The following is a 17,448-nucleotide window of genomic DNA, read 5'->3' as shown; positions in this document are numbered from 1 at the left end:
GATAGGAATCATTCAGGTAAATTATTCTGTCTGACCTTAAAAATTCTAATGTATAAAATGTAATAAAAATGGAAAGTCGCATGGGCTCCTACTCTGAGATCTGATTTATCATTTTTATTGCATTTTCATTACCTAAACAAAATTAGAAACAGTATTTTCAAAACAGCAGTTAAAGTTGATACGATCGGGCATAAAATCAAGCAAGGGCAGATTTGGCAAGTATGTATTTCCCAGATTGACAGCAGTATTGTAAGCTTTCAGAATCAATAAGTTTTCTCACCACAGTTAAAGGAGAGGTTAGTAATAAATCTGCAACTTAATGCAATAGCCATAATTGTAAGATACAAGCCTCCCCCTCCCTGCACTATTAGCAGCAGATATCAACTGAAATAACCACCACAAAACAGGCAACGCACTTTAAATTCTACTGTAAACACAAAAAGATTATGGGAAATGAAAAAAGGGCTGAGAAAAGGAAAGGAAAAAAACCCCAAAACAACCCAAACCACCCCATCGCCAGACATACATTAAGCTAGTTTGACAACACCATTGTTCAGCTGTCCCATTGTCAGACCAAAAGATGTATTCAATGCTACAATGTCTGCTAGCAAATAAACAAAAGACTACATTTTTCAAAGCGGGGTGCCAATTCCAGCATAATTCTGTGTGTGAGTGTGCGTGTGTGCGTGTCTGCGTGTTGTGTGTCTCTGAAGAGAGTAGTCGATGCTGGCCTCCCGCTAAACCTGGGAGCATTATTAGAGAATAGATGTGTAACCCCACATTACAGGAGTATTTAGGTATTTTTAAAACATCTTTGAGCGGTAGAGACTAGGTAAAGCATTAGAAACTATTTACATAGGCTAAGTGAAAATTAAAGTGGTATTTAGGGCACTAGCTCTAATATGGAGTCTCCCCGAGCTTTTTCCATGCTTATTCCATGCCCAGTGCATAATAATGAAGCAGGCAGAAATATTGCAAAGGAGGTGATAAAAGAAATACCGGCTCTCTTTTAGGAAGGGGGAAAAAAAAGAAAAAAAAAAAGAAAAGATAAATATATTTTTTTTTCCCCTCCCTGCCCTCTCCGTACATTTGTCATTATACATGAAATGTGCGACCCGAACTAGTGGAAAATGCCACTTGCACCCAGCAATGCCTGTCTTTTCCTTTAAATAGGGAAACTACTTAATACACAGCACGGTTATAGTTGCAGCGGGCCCAGGCAACTCGAAAGCACGCGTTAAAACAAAGGAGACAACATACCTTAAAAGCAGCTCCTCATTTCTCATAGTAACAGCGGATTTGGGACAGCGCATGCTTTCTGCACCGATATTCTCAACAAAAGCCAGTTCAGAAGTGCGCTCAAACATCAATGCCACAGTAGCTACTCACTAATGGCTACTCTTTCTCTCTTTCTCTCTCTAGTCAGACGCTGAGTGGTGGAGCAAAGGGGCCCCTGCAGATTCACTAAGCAGAAATAATCCTCTCTGACAAGTTATGTTGTCTGGGCATATTTTACATTAATGCACTGTGCTGCCTATAGGGGTCTTGTTTGCGTTCACTCTAGCCTAGCTGGTGTTAGCTCTCCTAATTACCAGCCAAAAAAAAAAATTAGCAACATTCCCCCCCCCCCACCCCACCCCTCCGCTGTTAAAACAAAAATAATAATATATATATATATGTACACATACAAATCTCTATGTATAAAACTGAAGGAAAAGGGGGGGAAATCTATGGGCAAATGAGGAAAAGCTTTCCCCCTCTGGAAGGATGCATGCTTGGTATGGGTCTTTTGTTTGCCCTGCGAACTCAGTGAATACAGAGGCAAAGAGATGCTGTGGCTCGTGAGGCTTGTGCACTTTAAGGGAATTGGGTTAGAGGCTCTTTCTGGGGCTCTGGAGTCGCAGCTGGAGCTTCTACTCTCTCCCTACTTCCCTTCCCTGTTCAAGGCTGAGTGGCTTTATGGGACCTGCCAGCTCACATCAGAGCGATTGGGGAGTATTAATGCCGGCACCTGGGGATCTTCCTCGAGTTTTCAGTTTTTCTTGGCAATTTTAACCCCAAAAAAACACAAGTCCAAAATCCCTCCAATTTTGACCCCTCCAAAACACAACTCGGTTACCAAGTAACTGAGTTTGCTTTAACCCAGACCCTCACGCCTGGCTTTGGCACAGTTCTCGCAGACGGGGAAGGATGTTGCATTATTCAATGATTTACTCACTTCCTATGCATGAAAGGAACTATAGTGTGACACAGATTTCAGGGAAACAGCCTCTTTGGCCCTGTTTGGGAGATCCGCCATGTGATTTGTAGGAGCAGGTTGTGGTCTTCCAAGTTGCCAAGGTAGTCAAAGAGAGGTTTATTTTCACGTGTTGGTTTCAGCTTTTGCTGGGTAAATCTTTGAACTATTCAGGAGGATGGTTGGCTTTTTTCTTTTTTTTTCTTTTTTTTTTTTCTTTTTTCTTTTTTATTATTTAATTTAATTTTTTTTTTAATGTACATCAGATACTTGAGCAGGTGCTTATTTAGTAGACTGAAAAAGTCAACAAGTCCTTGATGCTCTTTTCAGTCAAAAGCTTTTCTACACCACTGTGGCAGTAAAATGCATCTTAAAAATGACTGTAATTTCCTCTCAGGTCATGTTAACTTAAGGAGGTGCAAAACTCAATAAACACAAATTGTCCAAAATTGACAACTTGTCAAAAAGTCCAGTGTGGCTAAAAATTGATCTGCACTTCAAAATTTGAATTCAACTTTCATGAGCTTTTGGCTGTGTCTGTGGCTGGTCCTAAGCTGTTTTCCTACATTATATACTACGGCCTTAAAATATACTGCTACGAAACTGTGATGCAGTGCTACTGCTGCTAATTCCTTAACAGAAGTTGGTATTTAGGGGCTTGATCTTTAAACCTGAGTCTGGGAATGAAGGCAAAGAGAGAGCAATCACCAGGATAAATACACTGGTAGCAAGATCTTGCCTTTCTGATGGCAGCTGTAAACTTCTATTAAGGTCATAAATTGTTTGCAACAGAAACAATCCTTTTGTTCTACACTTCTCACTGAGCACTGTGAAACCTTGGGATTAGTTTCAGTCACTCTGATATAATATTTGTCAAATGACTAAAAGACAAATTAAAAAACAAACCTGGACATAATCTACTTTTAATGGTGTAGAGAGAAAGACAGCACCTTAGGAAACATGGGTGTCATGAAGGACTGCAAGTTAAGGGAAGACGGGTTTCAATTTGCTTCCCTTTTCATCTGCAAAACATGACTGGGATTCAGTTGCTCTTGCAATAAAAAAATAATAAATCATTTTAATGATTAGCAAGTCAAACCAATTCCATGTTAAAATGTCATGCTCCAAGGTCAACTGAGACAACATAGCTTGTACTTCATGCTAAAAATATCTGAACAGTCATGGAAGGCGGCCAGGAAAATACTCAACCAACATGACAAATCCCATACCTCCTGCCCCAAATACTAAATCCATTACTACCATTTCAGGCGTGGCCACCAGCACTCCAGATTTCAGCTCCTTTACTGTTCACCTCCAAATGACTTGTGGTGCCCAGAGCTCACCGTGGTGCCCAGAGCAGTCTCAGGCTGCTGGGGCTGATGTACGAGCAGCAACAAATACCAGGGTGTGCTAGAGAGTACACAGCTGAACGGGAAGTGTCAAACAGCCTGATGAACTGCTACAGTTTTCAGAAAATATGGCAAGGATCAGCATCTTAAGACACTACCAGCTGAGGGAACAAAGCTTTCTTTTCAGGCTGGAGCAGAATGGCTCACACAGAGCCCTTTGGTGGGGAATCAATGGGCTTCTGTTGGGCGGCTCCATGCAGTTGCAAGTTCTTGATCATTTCTGCACTTGGAAAGAAGGAGAAGCAGCAGCAACAGGAGATAAAGTGAAGTATTATGGAAGGACTCATCTACAGCCAAAGGAATAAATAAAAAAGAAAATAAAAAAAAAGAAAATAAAATCTACAAAGCAGTAACACAGACAGACAAAAAGAACCTACGCTTTCTATCACACGTAATGAAACGTCTGACAGAACAACATCTGTGGAGGGATCACAGCTGCTGAGAATGAGAGGGAATATGAGTATTATTTTTCAATTGTAAGATGTACTAAGCAGGAGTGCCTTTAAAATAATATGGCTGAGGGGAAGATTAAACCAGATGCACAGGGGTATCTGGCTTCTTTCAGGATGAAAGTCCAGGTGTGGGTTTAAATTCAACATTTAATATGAAAACTGATTGTAGATTCATAACTGATATGCATATATTGCAGAATGCTCTACACAAATTACATACAGTGGAAATCTAATGATTTCATCACCCTGTATTTAATGGAAAGCCAATCCTTCCACATATGGCTATGAGTTTGCTAAACTAATTGTGTGACGCTACAAATCCTTGAAAGGCAATTGGAATAACTGTCATTTACACAAGCAAAATGATCAAAACTTCAGAGGCAAACCAGTAACAATGACTAATTTATGCCAATTAAAAGTGTTCCTTCTGCTCTCTACTTCTAGTTGAAATTATTTCTTGACCATTCCATTTGGTCAAGGAATACTGGTTTACAGTATTTTAAAAGTATTCAGAAGCCCAAAATATAGTGGTGTTTTCCTACAAAATAAAAGTCTTTCTACCAGCCAAGAGATGGACTAGATTTCATGACAAAGAAATGGTGGACAAATGTTCAGGACAATGAACCAAAAATCATGACTGCAATCATGAGAGGAATAGAAAGCTTTGATTCATGTCCCCATTTTACCAAGTGTCCCCGTGTCAGATCTCATGCAAACCAATTAACCTCTTGCTCACATCTCCATCTTTAAAATGAAAAAAGCCAATAAACTCCAGAGCAGTGTGACCATAGCACAGAACACTGCAAGATGTATAAATCAGTGCTTTATTGTGGCTTGCACAAACATTTAAAATACCTCTTCTCCTCACAAGAGGCACTTGCAGTCTAAGTCAGTTATCTGCTGTTCTGTGCAGTTATTTAGGCTCAAATCACATTTGCTTTGTATAGGTGTGGAAAGCTGCACTTTAATCTGATAGCATTTTACTGTTTCAGGTGGTTAAATCCCACCTTTGAAGCTGAGCAATTAGTCTAAGCTAGTCATCTAGGGTTTCTCTATTGTCACTGTGGGGAGATTAGTTATACTAAAGAGCATTACCACATCTCTCCATTGACTACAAAGGGATTAGATCCCTAAATTTCAAATGCATATATCAGGCAAGACGAATCCCACCGAAGTGCCTAAAGCAAAGGTGAGAATTCCCATGTTCCTGTTTCAGCATCACCAGCACGTGTCCATCCCTGTGCTCCACAGCACTACCCAGCCCTGGACACCCCGGGTCTGAAACAGACTGGTCCTCAGGAGGGGAATGAAGATGCTCACAGCACAGGATTGGAGCACCTCTCCTGTGAAGTCAGGCTGAGAGATCTGGAGTTATTTCCTTGTGGAGAAGGCTCCAGGAAGATCTTACAGCACCTTCCAGTGCCTAAGGGGGCCCACAAGAAATCCAGAGAGGGACTTTGAGCAGGGCATGTTGTGATAAGACAAGAGGGAATGGCTTTACACTGAGAGAGGGCAGGTTTAGATTAGCTGTTAGGATATTTTTTACTGTGAGAGTGGTGAAGCACTGGAACAGGTTCTCCAGAGAAGCTGTGGCTGCCCCATCCCCTGAACTGTTCAAGGCCAGGTTGGATGTGGGTTTGAAGAACCTGGCCTACTGGAAGGTGTCCTTGTACATGGCAGAGTAGTGGAACACGATGATCTTTAAGGTCCTTTCCAACCCAAACCTTTCTGTGATTTTATTCATATGTTACATCTGTGCAAAGTTTGAAGTAGAAAGGAAATTGGCCTCAGCTTCAGAAGTGGAATCTTTCCAGCATGCTTTCAGAAAGAAGACAGTTCATTTAGGTATCTTCTCCTAAAATCTAGAATAATGAGCAACTCATTGCCTGCAGCTTTTGTGTTATTGGAAATAGTGGAACACAAGCCCAGGTATTACTGTTAGAATCATTTTACTCTGGATCACTTAATTGGTGAATGTGAATAGCAAAGAATTTTCTGTAACTCAAAAGGCTGTATCTCATCACACTTTACCTCTGCTGTAATTGAAATTTTTGTTCATTTTTTACCTAGAACAAATCATCACACTTTTGTCTCTGCTTCCTCTGTTGATTTTGAGTTTTGATTATACAGCCTTTAACATAATTGCAGATGGGAGATCAGTTGTTGTCCTCAGCTCTAGCAATCAGACATCTAGGCTAGTGTTTCTATCAGTTTCTATTTCATCCAGTTGCCATTTCTACCAGGAGGGCAGAAACACTGTGACATTTGCTATTTGTATTATGCACATACATACGGGTGGAGATGTCTCTTTACTGTTCCAGGCTAGGAAGATACAAGTCACAGAGACTCAGATCTTTACCTCTAAGTATCTAAATAAAATTTCATGGTGAAACCATATTGACCAGCTTTAGAGCCATTAATGCAGATGTGGACAGATCTTCAGGACAGATACTACCTCTGTAAACCTTGTGTGTTTTAAACATGCTCACAGTATCTTTGTGCTCCGGAAAAGGAAGATTAGTCTCAAGCTCTTGCAGTGGAGATACAACAAATCACTTTTTTTTTTTTTTTGGCAACAAAACCATTCCAAAATTTGCCCCATCTCCTTTTGTCTGCTTTGGTAGATATTTTAAATTATATGCCTAGATTTTCTGTCTGAGTCATAGGGGTGGCAATTACTGTTGGTCTGCATGCTGCAAAAGGTCTTTTCTAACATTTTTCACTTGGGAGTATCCAAATAGCATCATGAAAATTAAATAGCACGGACAGAAAACACAGGAATACAAAATGTTGTGTAAATGCTGAAGATTAATACTTGGACAGCTGAGGAATAAAAAGTTTTGCATTTAAAGCATATAGCAGGACTGGTACCCACAATAGAAGAGGTGTGTGCTGCCTCCCTCGAGCATTCAGCAGGGCTGACTCTGCATCTCAGCATCTGGGAGACAGAAGGAACAAACCTCTCCTATCTACCTAAAAAAAAAGTGCTCCATTGCTTCCCCCACCTTTGACAGGGAAGGAGGAAAAACTCTCAGCTTGTGCAGTTCACAAATTCTGACAGAGAAATGCACTTTGGTGTGTTTTTTAAAGACAATACATCACTTGAAACAGCTTACAACTGGCCAGGCTGTGGTTTCAGATGTGGCTACTCTACAAAGGAAATAAAGTATTTGGAAAGATCTACATGTCGTAAGAACATCTGGCCTGCAACTAAAGGGAAGGAGGAGAAAGCTGATCAAAAGAGTGAAGAGTAACAGAAGAGGCAACAGAGCACCAGATCTGAGAGAAAGAGAGAGAAAAGGCAGAGAGAGAACAAACACAGCTGGTTACAGAACCATTCATTTTCTGCTTTAATTTAAAATCTATTTAAAGCAGAAGCAGAACCTGCTTTGTCTAAACAGGAATATCTTTATTTTGCACTTTAGTAATGCCAAGATCATGACTCTAATGATGTGGGATATCAAGGACCTTGAGTTCTTGGGAGCACAATCTAAAGAAAGTGAACTTGCACAATATATACAAATGTATGAGTTGTTTGTATTAACACATGTCAATGAACATGAAAAACGTTAATAATTACAGATGAGATTTTAATGGCTACTCGTCCTCTTAAGATAAAATTAGAAATAGAACCACATTTAACATTTTTATTGAACCTATTTTAAAGTGATCTTATGGTGCTCTACACAGAAGGTTCATTTCACACATCCATGAAAGGCATCCAACAAGTAGGGATGAAAGTGGATATTTAAAAACAAGCTCTCACCGCAGAGAGTGATGCTGAACAGAAACTCACAAGCAAGTAAAAAACAGAAAGGAGTCTAATTTCTGGGATCTGGCATCTGGACAAGTGGATGCATCTACCAAGTGAACATTTGGCAATGAATGGGAAGTGGGAATTGGACCTTACACTGTCCTGTGACACATGTCCAACAGGAAGTAAAGACTTATTGGGAAAAATCACCATCCACCAAGTTTCCTAAAAAAGCAGGTAATATAGTATTGTCCTATGTGGAAGGGAAACAAACTGCAAGTTGAATAATTTAAATCAGATGAATTGATCTTTGGTTGTAAATACTGCTTGAGAATGCTTGATTCATTACCTGGTAAAAGTCAGATTTTCTATTTAAAAATGCTCTGAAGGGATGGAAATGTATCACTTCTACAGAGTTGCCATAAAATAAAATTAATAGCTACAACATAATTTTTACTATTTTAAAAATGGATTAGCACGGAGACTTGTTTCCTCAGCTCTTATCATCACTAATCAGTTTTATTTCATTATTGAAAAATAAAATCACCACACTTTTTTAATACCTTAAACTCTCTACCTAACATTTTTTGTACAAAGGATACTCTTCCTTTCTTCCTTTTTTTGGCTTTAAAAATCTATTAACATTGATTAAAATGAAAGAGCTAGGATATAAATCTTCAGTTAGATTTACAACACATTTTTCTTTGACCTTTCTCATGTCATCTGACACTTGACAGTTTTGTGCAAGATGTTAAAAAATGACTAGCGATTTTTCGTGATTCTAAGTGCCCAAACTCAGAGAGTTTTGTAGGGTCTGTAATTCAGAGTTAAGATCCTGGTTTGTGGGAAGGAAGAAATAAATCAGACCCTGTGAAAACACCCAGAAGATGGATGCATTTCAAAACCTTTGATGAAAACTCTGCACAAACCTTGATTCTAAGTCTAAGGAACTCCTTAAAATGTCAGAGCACAAATTTTTGAAGAAGGAGGTATCTTTATTTAAAAAAAAAAGAAGTATCTTTTTCAAAGATCTTCATGAGGGGATTGAATGCACCCTCAGTAAGTTCACAGATGACGCTGAGTTGGATGGGAGAGTTGATCTGCTGGAAGGTAGAAAGGCAGAGCCTGGACACGCTGGGTTGGTGACCCAAGGTCAATTGTATGAAATTTGACCAGGCGAAGTGCAGGGTCCTGTCCTTGGGCCACAACAACCCCACACAGCTCCACAGACCTGGGGAAGAGTGACTGGAAAGCTCCCCAGTGGGAAAGGACCTGGGTTTGCAGGTCAACAGCGGCTGAACATGAGCTGGAATGTGCCCAGGTGGCCAAAAAGTCCAGGGGCATCCTGGCCTGTGTCAGCAATAGTGTGGCCAGCAGGACCATGGAAATGATTGTGCTCATCACTGGTGAGGCCACACCCTGAATCCTGTGATCAGTTTTGGGCCCCTCACCACAATAAAGACACGGAGGGGCTGGAGCGAGTCCAGAGAAGCGAACGGAGCTGGGGATGGGTCTGAGCACAAATCTGGTGAGGAGCAGCTGAGGGAGCTGGTGGTATTTACTGCAGAGGAAAAAGAGGTCCAGGGGTGACTTTCTCACTCCACAACCCCCTGACAGGAGGGTGTAGCCAGGTGGGGTTGGGCTCTTCTCCCAGGCAACAGGGAACAGGAGAGAAAACAGCCTCAGGTTGTACCAGGGGAGGTTTAGATTGGATATTAGGAAAAACTTATTCACAGAAAGGGTTATCAAGCATTGGATCAGGCTCTCCAGGGAAGAAGTAGTCACCGTCCCTGGAGGGATTTAAAAGGCATAGAGATGTGGGATTTGGGGACATGGTTTAGTGGTGGGCTTGGCAGTGCTGGGTAAATGCTTTGATTTGATGATCTTTTCCAACCTATATAACCTATGATTCTAAAGTCAAATTTGCTTTTATTAGTCTGTCATGCAACCAAAAAACTAAACATACTTTTTTTTAATAGTGAGCCAGGTGGGGAATGTTGTTTAAGGATATCGTGCTGGAATGGAGTGTCAAGATACCAAAACCTTGCTAAAGCAATGGAAGCAACACAAGAAGTTGGGTAAGTCCACTCACAAATAGCTTTTGGCCATGGCAGGTAGGCTATGGACAGTAGCTTGAATCTTTCAGTGGATGATGTAAATGCATCCTAAGCCACAGAGTGAGAAAATTCAAGAAAAACTAAGCTCTCTCATAAAGATATGATGCCAGTTTGTGATCAAACTGGATCCTAATTCTGAGTTCCAAAGTGGTGTACTTTGCACGCCAAAAGTCGTTGTATAGCCAGTTCCTTCAGACAAGGTTTGGTCTGATTAATGCCATTTAAGTTTGGGAACTTAACAAAGAAGCCCACAAGCATAAAATCAATCCCCTTGGACTTCCAATCCAATTTCAGTTCAACCCACCATGGATCTCCCTCTGAAGAGGCAAGAAGCATAAGTGAACTGGGGTCAACCTCAGCATCTCAGCTGAGAATAAATGACTGGATGTGAGGCCTCTAGGTCTACTTTTTCTAAAAACTCTGATTCTGGAGTAATATCTAGGCAATGGTTGCATGCATGGCCATGGCATCCTGTCTTAAAAAAAGCTGTGCAGTGATGCCTGTGGTTCTTTCTAACCCTGCTGCAACAAAGATATGTGTGAAGTACAGATGGACAAGTAGCAGCTCCAGAGACCCTTGAGATTACCCTCTGTGAAAAAACAGGAAATACAAGAGACTCTCAGACACCTTGCACACCACACAAAAGCAATGAATGTTTTTCATTCAAAGAAAAAGGTGTAAGATCAGCCACATACATTTTATGTACCACCTCACCATAGCCAAATACCACCAGACTTAGCATCTCATTTCCCATAATCAGATAACATTTGTCAAGAAACCCCAATTTCTGTGTCATCAGCAGTGGGTTCCTCACAACACAAACCATGTTGCTCACATGACAGGCTCATGGAGCCCCAGGAGATTTTGTGAAATGAAATGGCTGCAGAGGGAATGGCTGGAGGCCTGAAGGGACACACAAGAAAATAAATAATTTGCCTAAATTCCTTTCGGTAAGGAAATGCTTTAGAGCCGCAGAGAGATCTGTGCTTTTGGGATATCTGGCTGTGTTCTTGAATCATTTGGCAGAGCCCATGGTCGGTGCACGCAGCCCAGTGGGACCCTGTCCACATTCAGCCCTTCAGTGCTAGCAGAGTGCTCAGTGCTTCAGCAAAACCTGTGCTCTGATCATTACAAGTGCCAAGAAGTCTGTTAAAGTGCTTATATATTGCAACATTAAATGCTTGGTAAATTGCCACATCATTTTGTGCTTTCAATGCTCTCAAATCCACATCATTCATCTTTCTCCTGCAAGGCCAAGCCCTGCCAAACTTGCTGAATGCACTTAGCTCCAAATTAACACCCTGTAAAAACAGTTCCTCCCTTCTTCTCAAATGCTGTTATATGTAAAATCTACACCCGAAGTTAATTTCTTGCTGACCTTCTGCTGATTAATGCAAATTAAATTACATGCTAATTGCCCCAAATGGTTTGCATGCAGCCCAGAAATCAGTTCTTTCTGATGGTGGTAAAAGATATTTGCGATTTTTTACACAATGGTTACATTAAGCCATTGTTAGTCTTACAGCATCTTAAAAAGTCAGATGGTTTTCTGGCACCTTTTAGAAAGCAAGGAAAAAAAACAACCTAGGAAAAAACATTATTAAGTTCTGATCCAGTCTTGTAGAAACCTCACTTGTACCTCATGGGAGGAATTTTATGGCTCGTTCAGAGCTCAGGCTCCAAGATGCATTTTACAAAACCTTGAGCCAGTTTTGTTAAACCCGTCACTCCCTAATCCCCTTGTGCTTGTCAGCAGAGCACACAGGCACTTGATTTTGGACGTCTGATTTGATAACGGGTGGGGGAAGAAGGGAGGGAAACAGGGACTGCTATTTTAGATAGATCCTACAATATTCTGGCAATTTAAGAGAGAACAAGGAATATTTCAAACAGTGATGCTGGGCAGAGAAGCTCTTAGAAAGGGGCTGTGTATTGTGTTCCAGGGTGTCAAGGTTGTTTTGGTACCAAGTCTAAATCCCAGTCATCAGACCTGATGTCTGATGGTTTTCTGGGGCTCTGGTTGGCCTTTGGCGGGGGGATCAAATGCAACAGCAGACAGTGCTTAGACCCTCAGCACTCCCAGGAGTGGCTGACATCTGCATTACAAATGCATTTTGCATTTACATCCAGCAGAGGGGATAAAAAACAAAATTTGGTTGATGCTGCAAGGAAGCTAGGGAAATAAAAGAACCCTAACCATGGTGTTCCCCAAGAGAACAGTGTCTTCTTCACGGGTGCTGCCATGAGTTGTCACACTCTACTCCACAGTTTATCCCAAAATAGCTATACAAGGTTATGCCCATTTTAGAGAGGAAATGGTGAAATGGATTGCCCCCATGCAGAATGAGGCAGGATTGAAAACTGATTTAACTGGGAGAAGATGAAAGCACCCACCTGAGCACTCAAATCTAAGGAGGATTTAAGCCCCCTCTGTCCTATCCATGGGCAATACATGCCCAGACCATAAAAGCACACACCAGCTACTCCAGGTGCTCCCAGCCACACAGAACATCCCTAGCCTGGCAGCAGGACATGAGACCTGACAGTAAACAGCCCAGATTCCACAATACCCAGGCCCTAAACATTAGATCATAGCAAAGACAAGGGAGGTTAAAGATACACACTGTGGTTATTCCTGTTCCACTCATCCAAGGAACGATCAAGTAGGACAAACTGATAAAAGATGACATATACGTGGTAAACCTTAATGGATCTGACATCTAAGAATGTTCATTCACTTGATTTTTTTTTTTTGGTAGTCTTTTCCATTATTGTTCCAATTTTAATACAATTTGTCTCTTTCTTCCCTAATATCCACATCCCTGTTTGACCTGATTTTGGTAGCAAGCCTCCTCCTTTCTTAGATATTCCTGACTTTGACTTCTGTTAGAAGCTGAGGCTGCCAAAATCCCTGCCCCCTGCACTAAAGAGAGTACAATTCACTAGATTTTAACTGTGAGTTCAAAGAAGCTTAATAAGCAATACCTGAGCAATACTCCTCAATTTAGAGATGAAAGTGTGGCCCCCATCACCAAGAGCTCTGCCCCACAGCACCAACCCTGAGGGGGCTGTGCTGTTGAGTAATAAAATATTCCCTCTCCAAAGTGTCTCCTGAGCAGAGATTGTCATGTCACACTGTTAAATTATGTGTGATGGGTCTGTCTCTAGGATTACTCTGTAGAAGAGACAGCGTGGAGGCTGCCAGATTCATTAAACATCTTCAGTGGGACTTCATGGGGGCCTTTCACTTACCCTGAACAAACAACAAACACACCCTTTGTGCTCAAGAACAAAGGGAGTTTTTGCACTTTTGTTTGATGTCAGTCACAACTGGAGATTAAAGCTTCTGCTCTGTGGATTTCAAAGTTGTCTCCCCCCTCCAAAGCTGCTCCTCTCACTTTTTTGCTAGGCACTTCAAAAAGGTTTACAGCTATAAAAACCCAAACAGAACAATATTAATAACAATCAGTTTCAGAAATGCTACGTATTTTTGGCATTTGAATGCATTTCACTCATAGATACAACTGAGAAAACAAAGTGCAGGAACAACATATGCAGGAACTCTGCTATTCCTAATCACATTGCATCAGGGACTGAAAAACTGGATTTGTATAAATGAATTTGTGTGTTAAGACTGAAGCATGGTAGGCTCTGACCCACTGGAAAAAAATCCATCCCTTCTGAATCTGGATTTGGGGAATAACTCTTTCTCTTTTCCTAGCAAAGGATGCTAATAGGAAAACATATGAAGCCCCCACAAAACCCAAGTCATGGCTTCTCTTAAAGCCCCCATGCTCTGATGAGAGTCAGAGATGGATGTTCACTAATATATTCTACAGATGGCTTGATTTTGTATGCCATTTCTGAACTGTGCAGTATGTACCTGCCACTGAACACCCATCTTTCAGAAAAAGCACCCTACACTAAGCAGGCAAGGTTACACTTCTCGTCGTCTCAGGGAGAACCCAACAAACATTCCCATCTAACAGGGGAGCTTCAGCAAGAGTCCACCACCCTCATGTGTCACTTCAGGATATCTAAAGGGAAACAAGGAGAGCTGCTATAAAAGGTGCAGAAAGAAGAGTAGGTATTATCCAGATTGAGAAAGAAAAAAAAAATCACATCAGGAAATCAAAAGAGCCCTTTGGAATGTCACAATGAGCAACCAAAACTAATGCTTTGATTGTACAGGAACCTTTTTCTCACCTCTGGTCTATAATGCTTAATAATTTTGAGGAGGAGTGACAGGAGCTAGTGGAAATGATGGAAATGATGGAAAATGCCTTTCAAAGCAAAGGACTAAGTGTTTATACAGTTTATCTGGGCAAGAAGGTGTGCATTTTAGCTCTCCTGGATCTAAAGCCTCTTTAAGGACTGCACAAGTATGATTTTATGTTTCTTGTAATTCTACCATAATCTGTCAGTAAGGGAAAAATGCCTCTGCTTCCCACCTAAAACAACAGATTTTATGGAACGTGGTTTGTTGTTTTTTTACCCCTTGAGTCATCTTCCCCTACTGCCTTTGAACTAGGTGCCTGTTCAGTCTTCTAGATCTTTCTCACATTGACACCACACTCCCTGTATATTTATTTCTTAGAGAAGTTGAGCCATATGAGTTGTTACATGCTTTTAACCAGCTGCCAGAGCATGGCTGATCAGAAAAAAATATAGAAATGTGTGCAGTGATTTAAAATATGCCAAACCAGAGGTTAATAGGAGCATGTATGGATTTGATTTCTCATTTAAAGCCTTTTATCTTCCAGTCACATTTAGAAGTGTTGAAACTATCAAAAAATTGTGATATTTGGAACTTCTTCTGGGGCCTAACACACTTCTTTCAAGAAATACCATAGGAAACTTTATAATTATAATTATAAAACTTTATATTTATGAGCAATTAGGGGATGATTGAGCAAATCCTATGAGGGCATGATTTTTGCTTGCCAGTTCTTGCACTGGTCCATCTGATGGCACCCAAGTATCTTATGTACAGCATCTGGGTTTTCTGATAATGCTATATAAAGAACAGGCTACAAAACATATTTCAAGTTCTTCATGTTTGATTCTTTAAGAGAAGACTATAAATTTAACAATTGATCAGAGGCCCACCTTACTTCAGTTGCTTAGTAGTTCCAGTACGAAATTATCTAATTATCACAAGCAACAGTAAACATGGTTAAGTCCTTGATTTTGTGTCAGCATACTCTCTTTTGGACATAAATTATGCAGAAAGCCTCACCAAAAGTTATGAGTTGATGTGTATTGGTAGCACTGTGCCTTAATGCACAGCAGCCTTGTCATTAATATTAGGCTTGCTTTAAATAATGAAACAAAAATAAAAATGTTTCCCAGAGGACACAAACCATAAAGATGTAAAGTTGGAGTGTAGGCAACAAAACAAGCTGTGTAGTTCAGAGCATCTTCATAAGCATTAAGCAAGCAGCCAGGGGATGTACTTAAGGGGTTTCTATTCCACAGCAGCTTTCCCATTCACTTCTGTGTAGTTTAATATTGGAGTTGATCATACTGAAGTTCATTGTTACAATCTAAGGCAGTTTTACAATATGCAGATCACTCTCATGCTGGAGGTTTCTTCCTGTACCAGAGTGTCTTAATCTCCTTTTCCAGTTCACAAAGCTGCACTGGGAAGGAGAGAGGGAAAGATTCTACTTAGAAATGGGGACAGCTGTTATAGGTATGGGGTAGGAAATGTGCCTAGACCCAAGTTGCCCACTGATGGCAATTCCGGGAAGGCAGATGGCAAAGGGAAGAAATGAGAACACAGACACAGTGAGGGTGGTATCCTGACCAGTCAGGATGAAGCCAGGGAGGGTAGACAGATCTGCTAGGACAGAAATGCTTGGAGACCCCACCATCTAAATGCTTGCTGAGGTGGAAGTACAGGAGTGCCAGTAGAGACATTTTGCAAGAAGTTTTCCGAGATCACATCTGACTTCTCTCATCAGCTTCGTCAGCTCTCATTGCTTCTACCCCAGTGCACTTCCAACCCATGAGCACAGGAAACTCACACAGAATAGATGAGAGCTGGCACCCCAAGTTCTGTGTATCACCAATGCTTGGGTGGCCTTCAAGGTTGGCCAGGTGACTGTCCCCCTGGGCTGAAATGCCTGTGGCTAGAGGGCATCCTACTGCTCTCTGTTTTATCAGATCTCAGGGCTGGAAAGAAAAACTTGCCAAGTTTGTGTGCTTGGATTGAGGCACAGTGCAAGGAAATAGGCAGACAACAGCACAGCATGGAAAAATCCAATCCTTGGCCTTAGTGCCAGGCAGGATAAAAGACATCCTATGCTTTTCCATACTCTGAAATTCATACACCATAGATCACTTCAACAAGTCAAAGGGTTCTGGCCTCAAGGAAAGGGTTATCTAACATTTCATAATAGGAAAAAGAATCTATTCCATATTCTGCCTAGTGCAGTTCAACTTCACTTTATTGAAAAGTTTTTTACAGCCCTTGACCTCTACTTTCTGAAACAGTAGAAGGGCAGGAAAACATACATTCGAAACAGATTATGATATTCAGCAGCTCCTAGAAAATTCTCTATGCAGCACCAGTAGATCAAATTATTTTCATTATATCATTTGGTCACAAAGAATAGTGACATAATTAGGGAGCTAAATAGCAACAGTTTCCTTCTGGTAAATTTGCTGTAGCTAATTTTGTTAATAAGACTGATAATTGTTTTACGCTCATTCAATATGTTAAGTTTACCTAATACTAAAACCAATCAGAACCTTTAAATTAATTTTTGTTTCATTTCCAAAGGAATCAATGTCATTATTAATCATAAAAGGAGTGCAGAGTCAGAGGATGATAAATCTCCTTTGGGCTTATTTGACTTTCATATTTATGGTTTGGATAAGGTTATTATGAAGGAATTTTCAAGAAATGATTGAGGAGCAAAGGGAGGAGAGTGAGCTAGGAAATACTAGGAAATGCTTGGATGCTGTGCAACTATCAGCTGCAGGAGAATGCATGCAACTAGTCTGATTTCTTTAAGTTCTGCAGAGTTAAGCATGGCAAAGGTGTTCAAAACAAAACCAACTGCTCAGACTGCCATAGCCCTAAGATGTACAATTTCCAAACCAATATGTTCAAGACTGGATTTGCAAGAAAGCAGGAGAGGAGATTTGGGGCACAGAACTGATGGGATTTTGTGTTCCTGGCACTGGTGGGTTTGCTCCTAGAGCATTTGCAAAAACATTCACTCACATTAGTGTTGCCTTTGTTGCATTTCTAGCTTCAGTGCAAAAAGCTGACCACGTAGCAGCTATTTGAGCTGCACTTCTACAAGTGACTCTGTGGTAATGCGGTGAAACGTCCTGGATAAATGTGCCCAGTTTTCACAAAGCCAGTGCTGCCCACATTGCTTTTTACATACTTTGACAGGATAAGGTCAATGCCCATTGGCTCTGCAAGGAGTGGAGGATGTCACCAAAGTTGCTGCTGTCACCGTAA

General features: G+C 40.9%; 1 protein-coding gene across 6 annotated transcripts in view; it reads right to left on the bottom strand.

Moving 5' to 3' along the window:
• CELF2 (CUGBP Elav-like family member 2) overlaps window positions 1–17,448 on the bottom strand; it is a 548,864-nt gene that overhangs the window by 257,027 nt on the left and 274,389 nt on the right. For 2 of the 6 annotated variants that reach the window (XM_054515011.1, XM_036401553.2), the window contains exon 1: window positions 1,261–1,571. The exons of 2 other annotated variants lie outside the window; for them this stretch is intronic. In XM_054515011.1, the coding sequence (XP_054370986.1) occupies window positions 1,261–1,367 (107 nt within the window). In that variant the 5' untranslated portion in view covers window positions 1,368–1,571. Of the gene's footprint in view, window positions 1–1,260; window positions 1,572–17,448 lie in introns of those variants that run through there. 2 more of the 6 variants (XM_036401552.2, XM_036401555.2) reach the window with 1 other exon arrangement.

Source organism: Molothrus ater, chromosome 5 (assembly GCF_012460135.2).
Source record: "Molothrus ater isolate BHLD 08-10-18 breed brown headed cowbird chromosome 5, BPBGC_Mater_1.1, whole genome shotgun sequence".
NCBI classification, from domain to species: domain Eukaryota; kingdom Metazoa; phylum Chordata; class Aves; order Passeriformes; family Icteridae; genus Molothrus; species Molothrus ater.
Note: the sequence above shows the minus strand (reverse complement) of the source record. Positions and strands in the feature narration are given on the sequence as shown.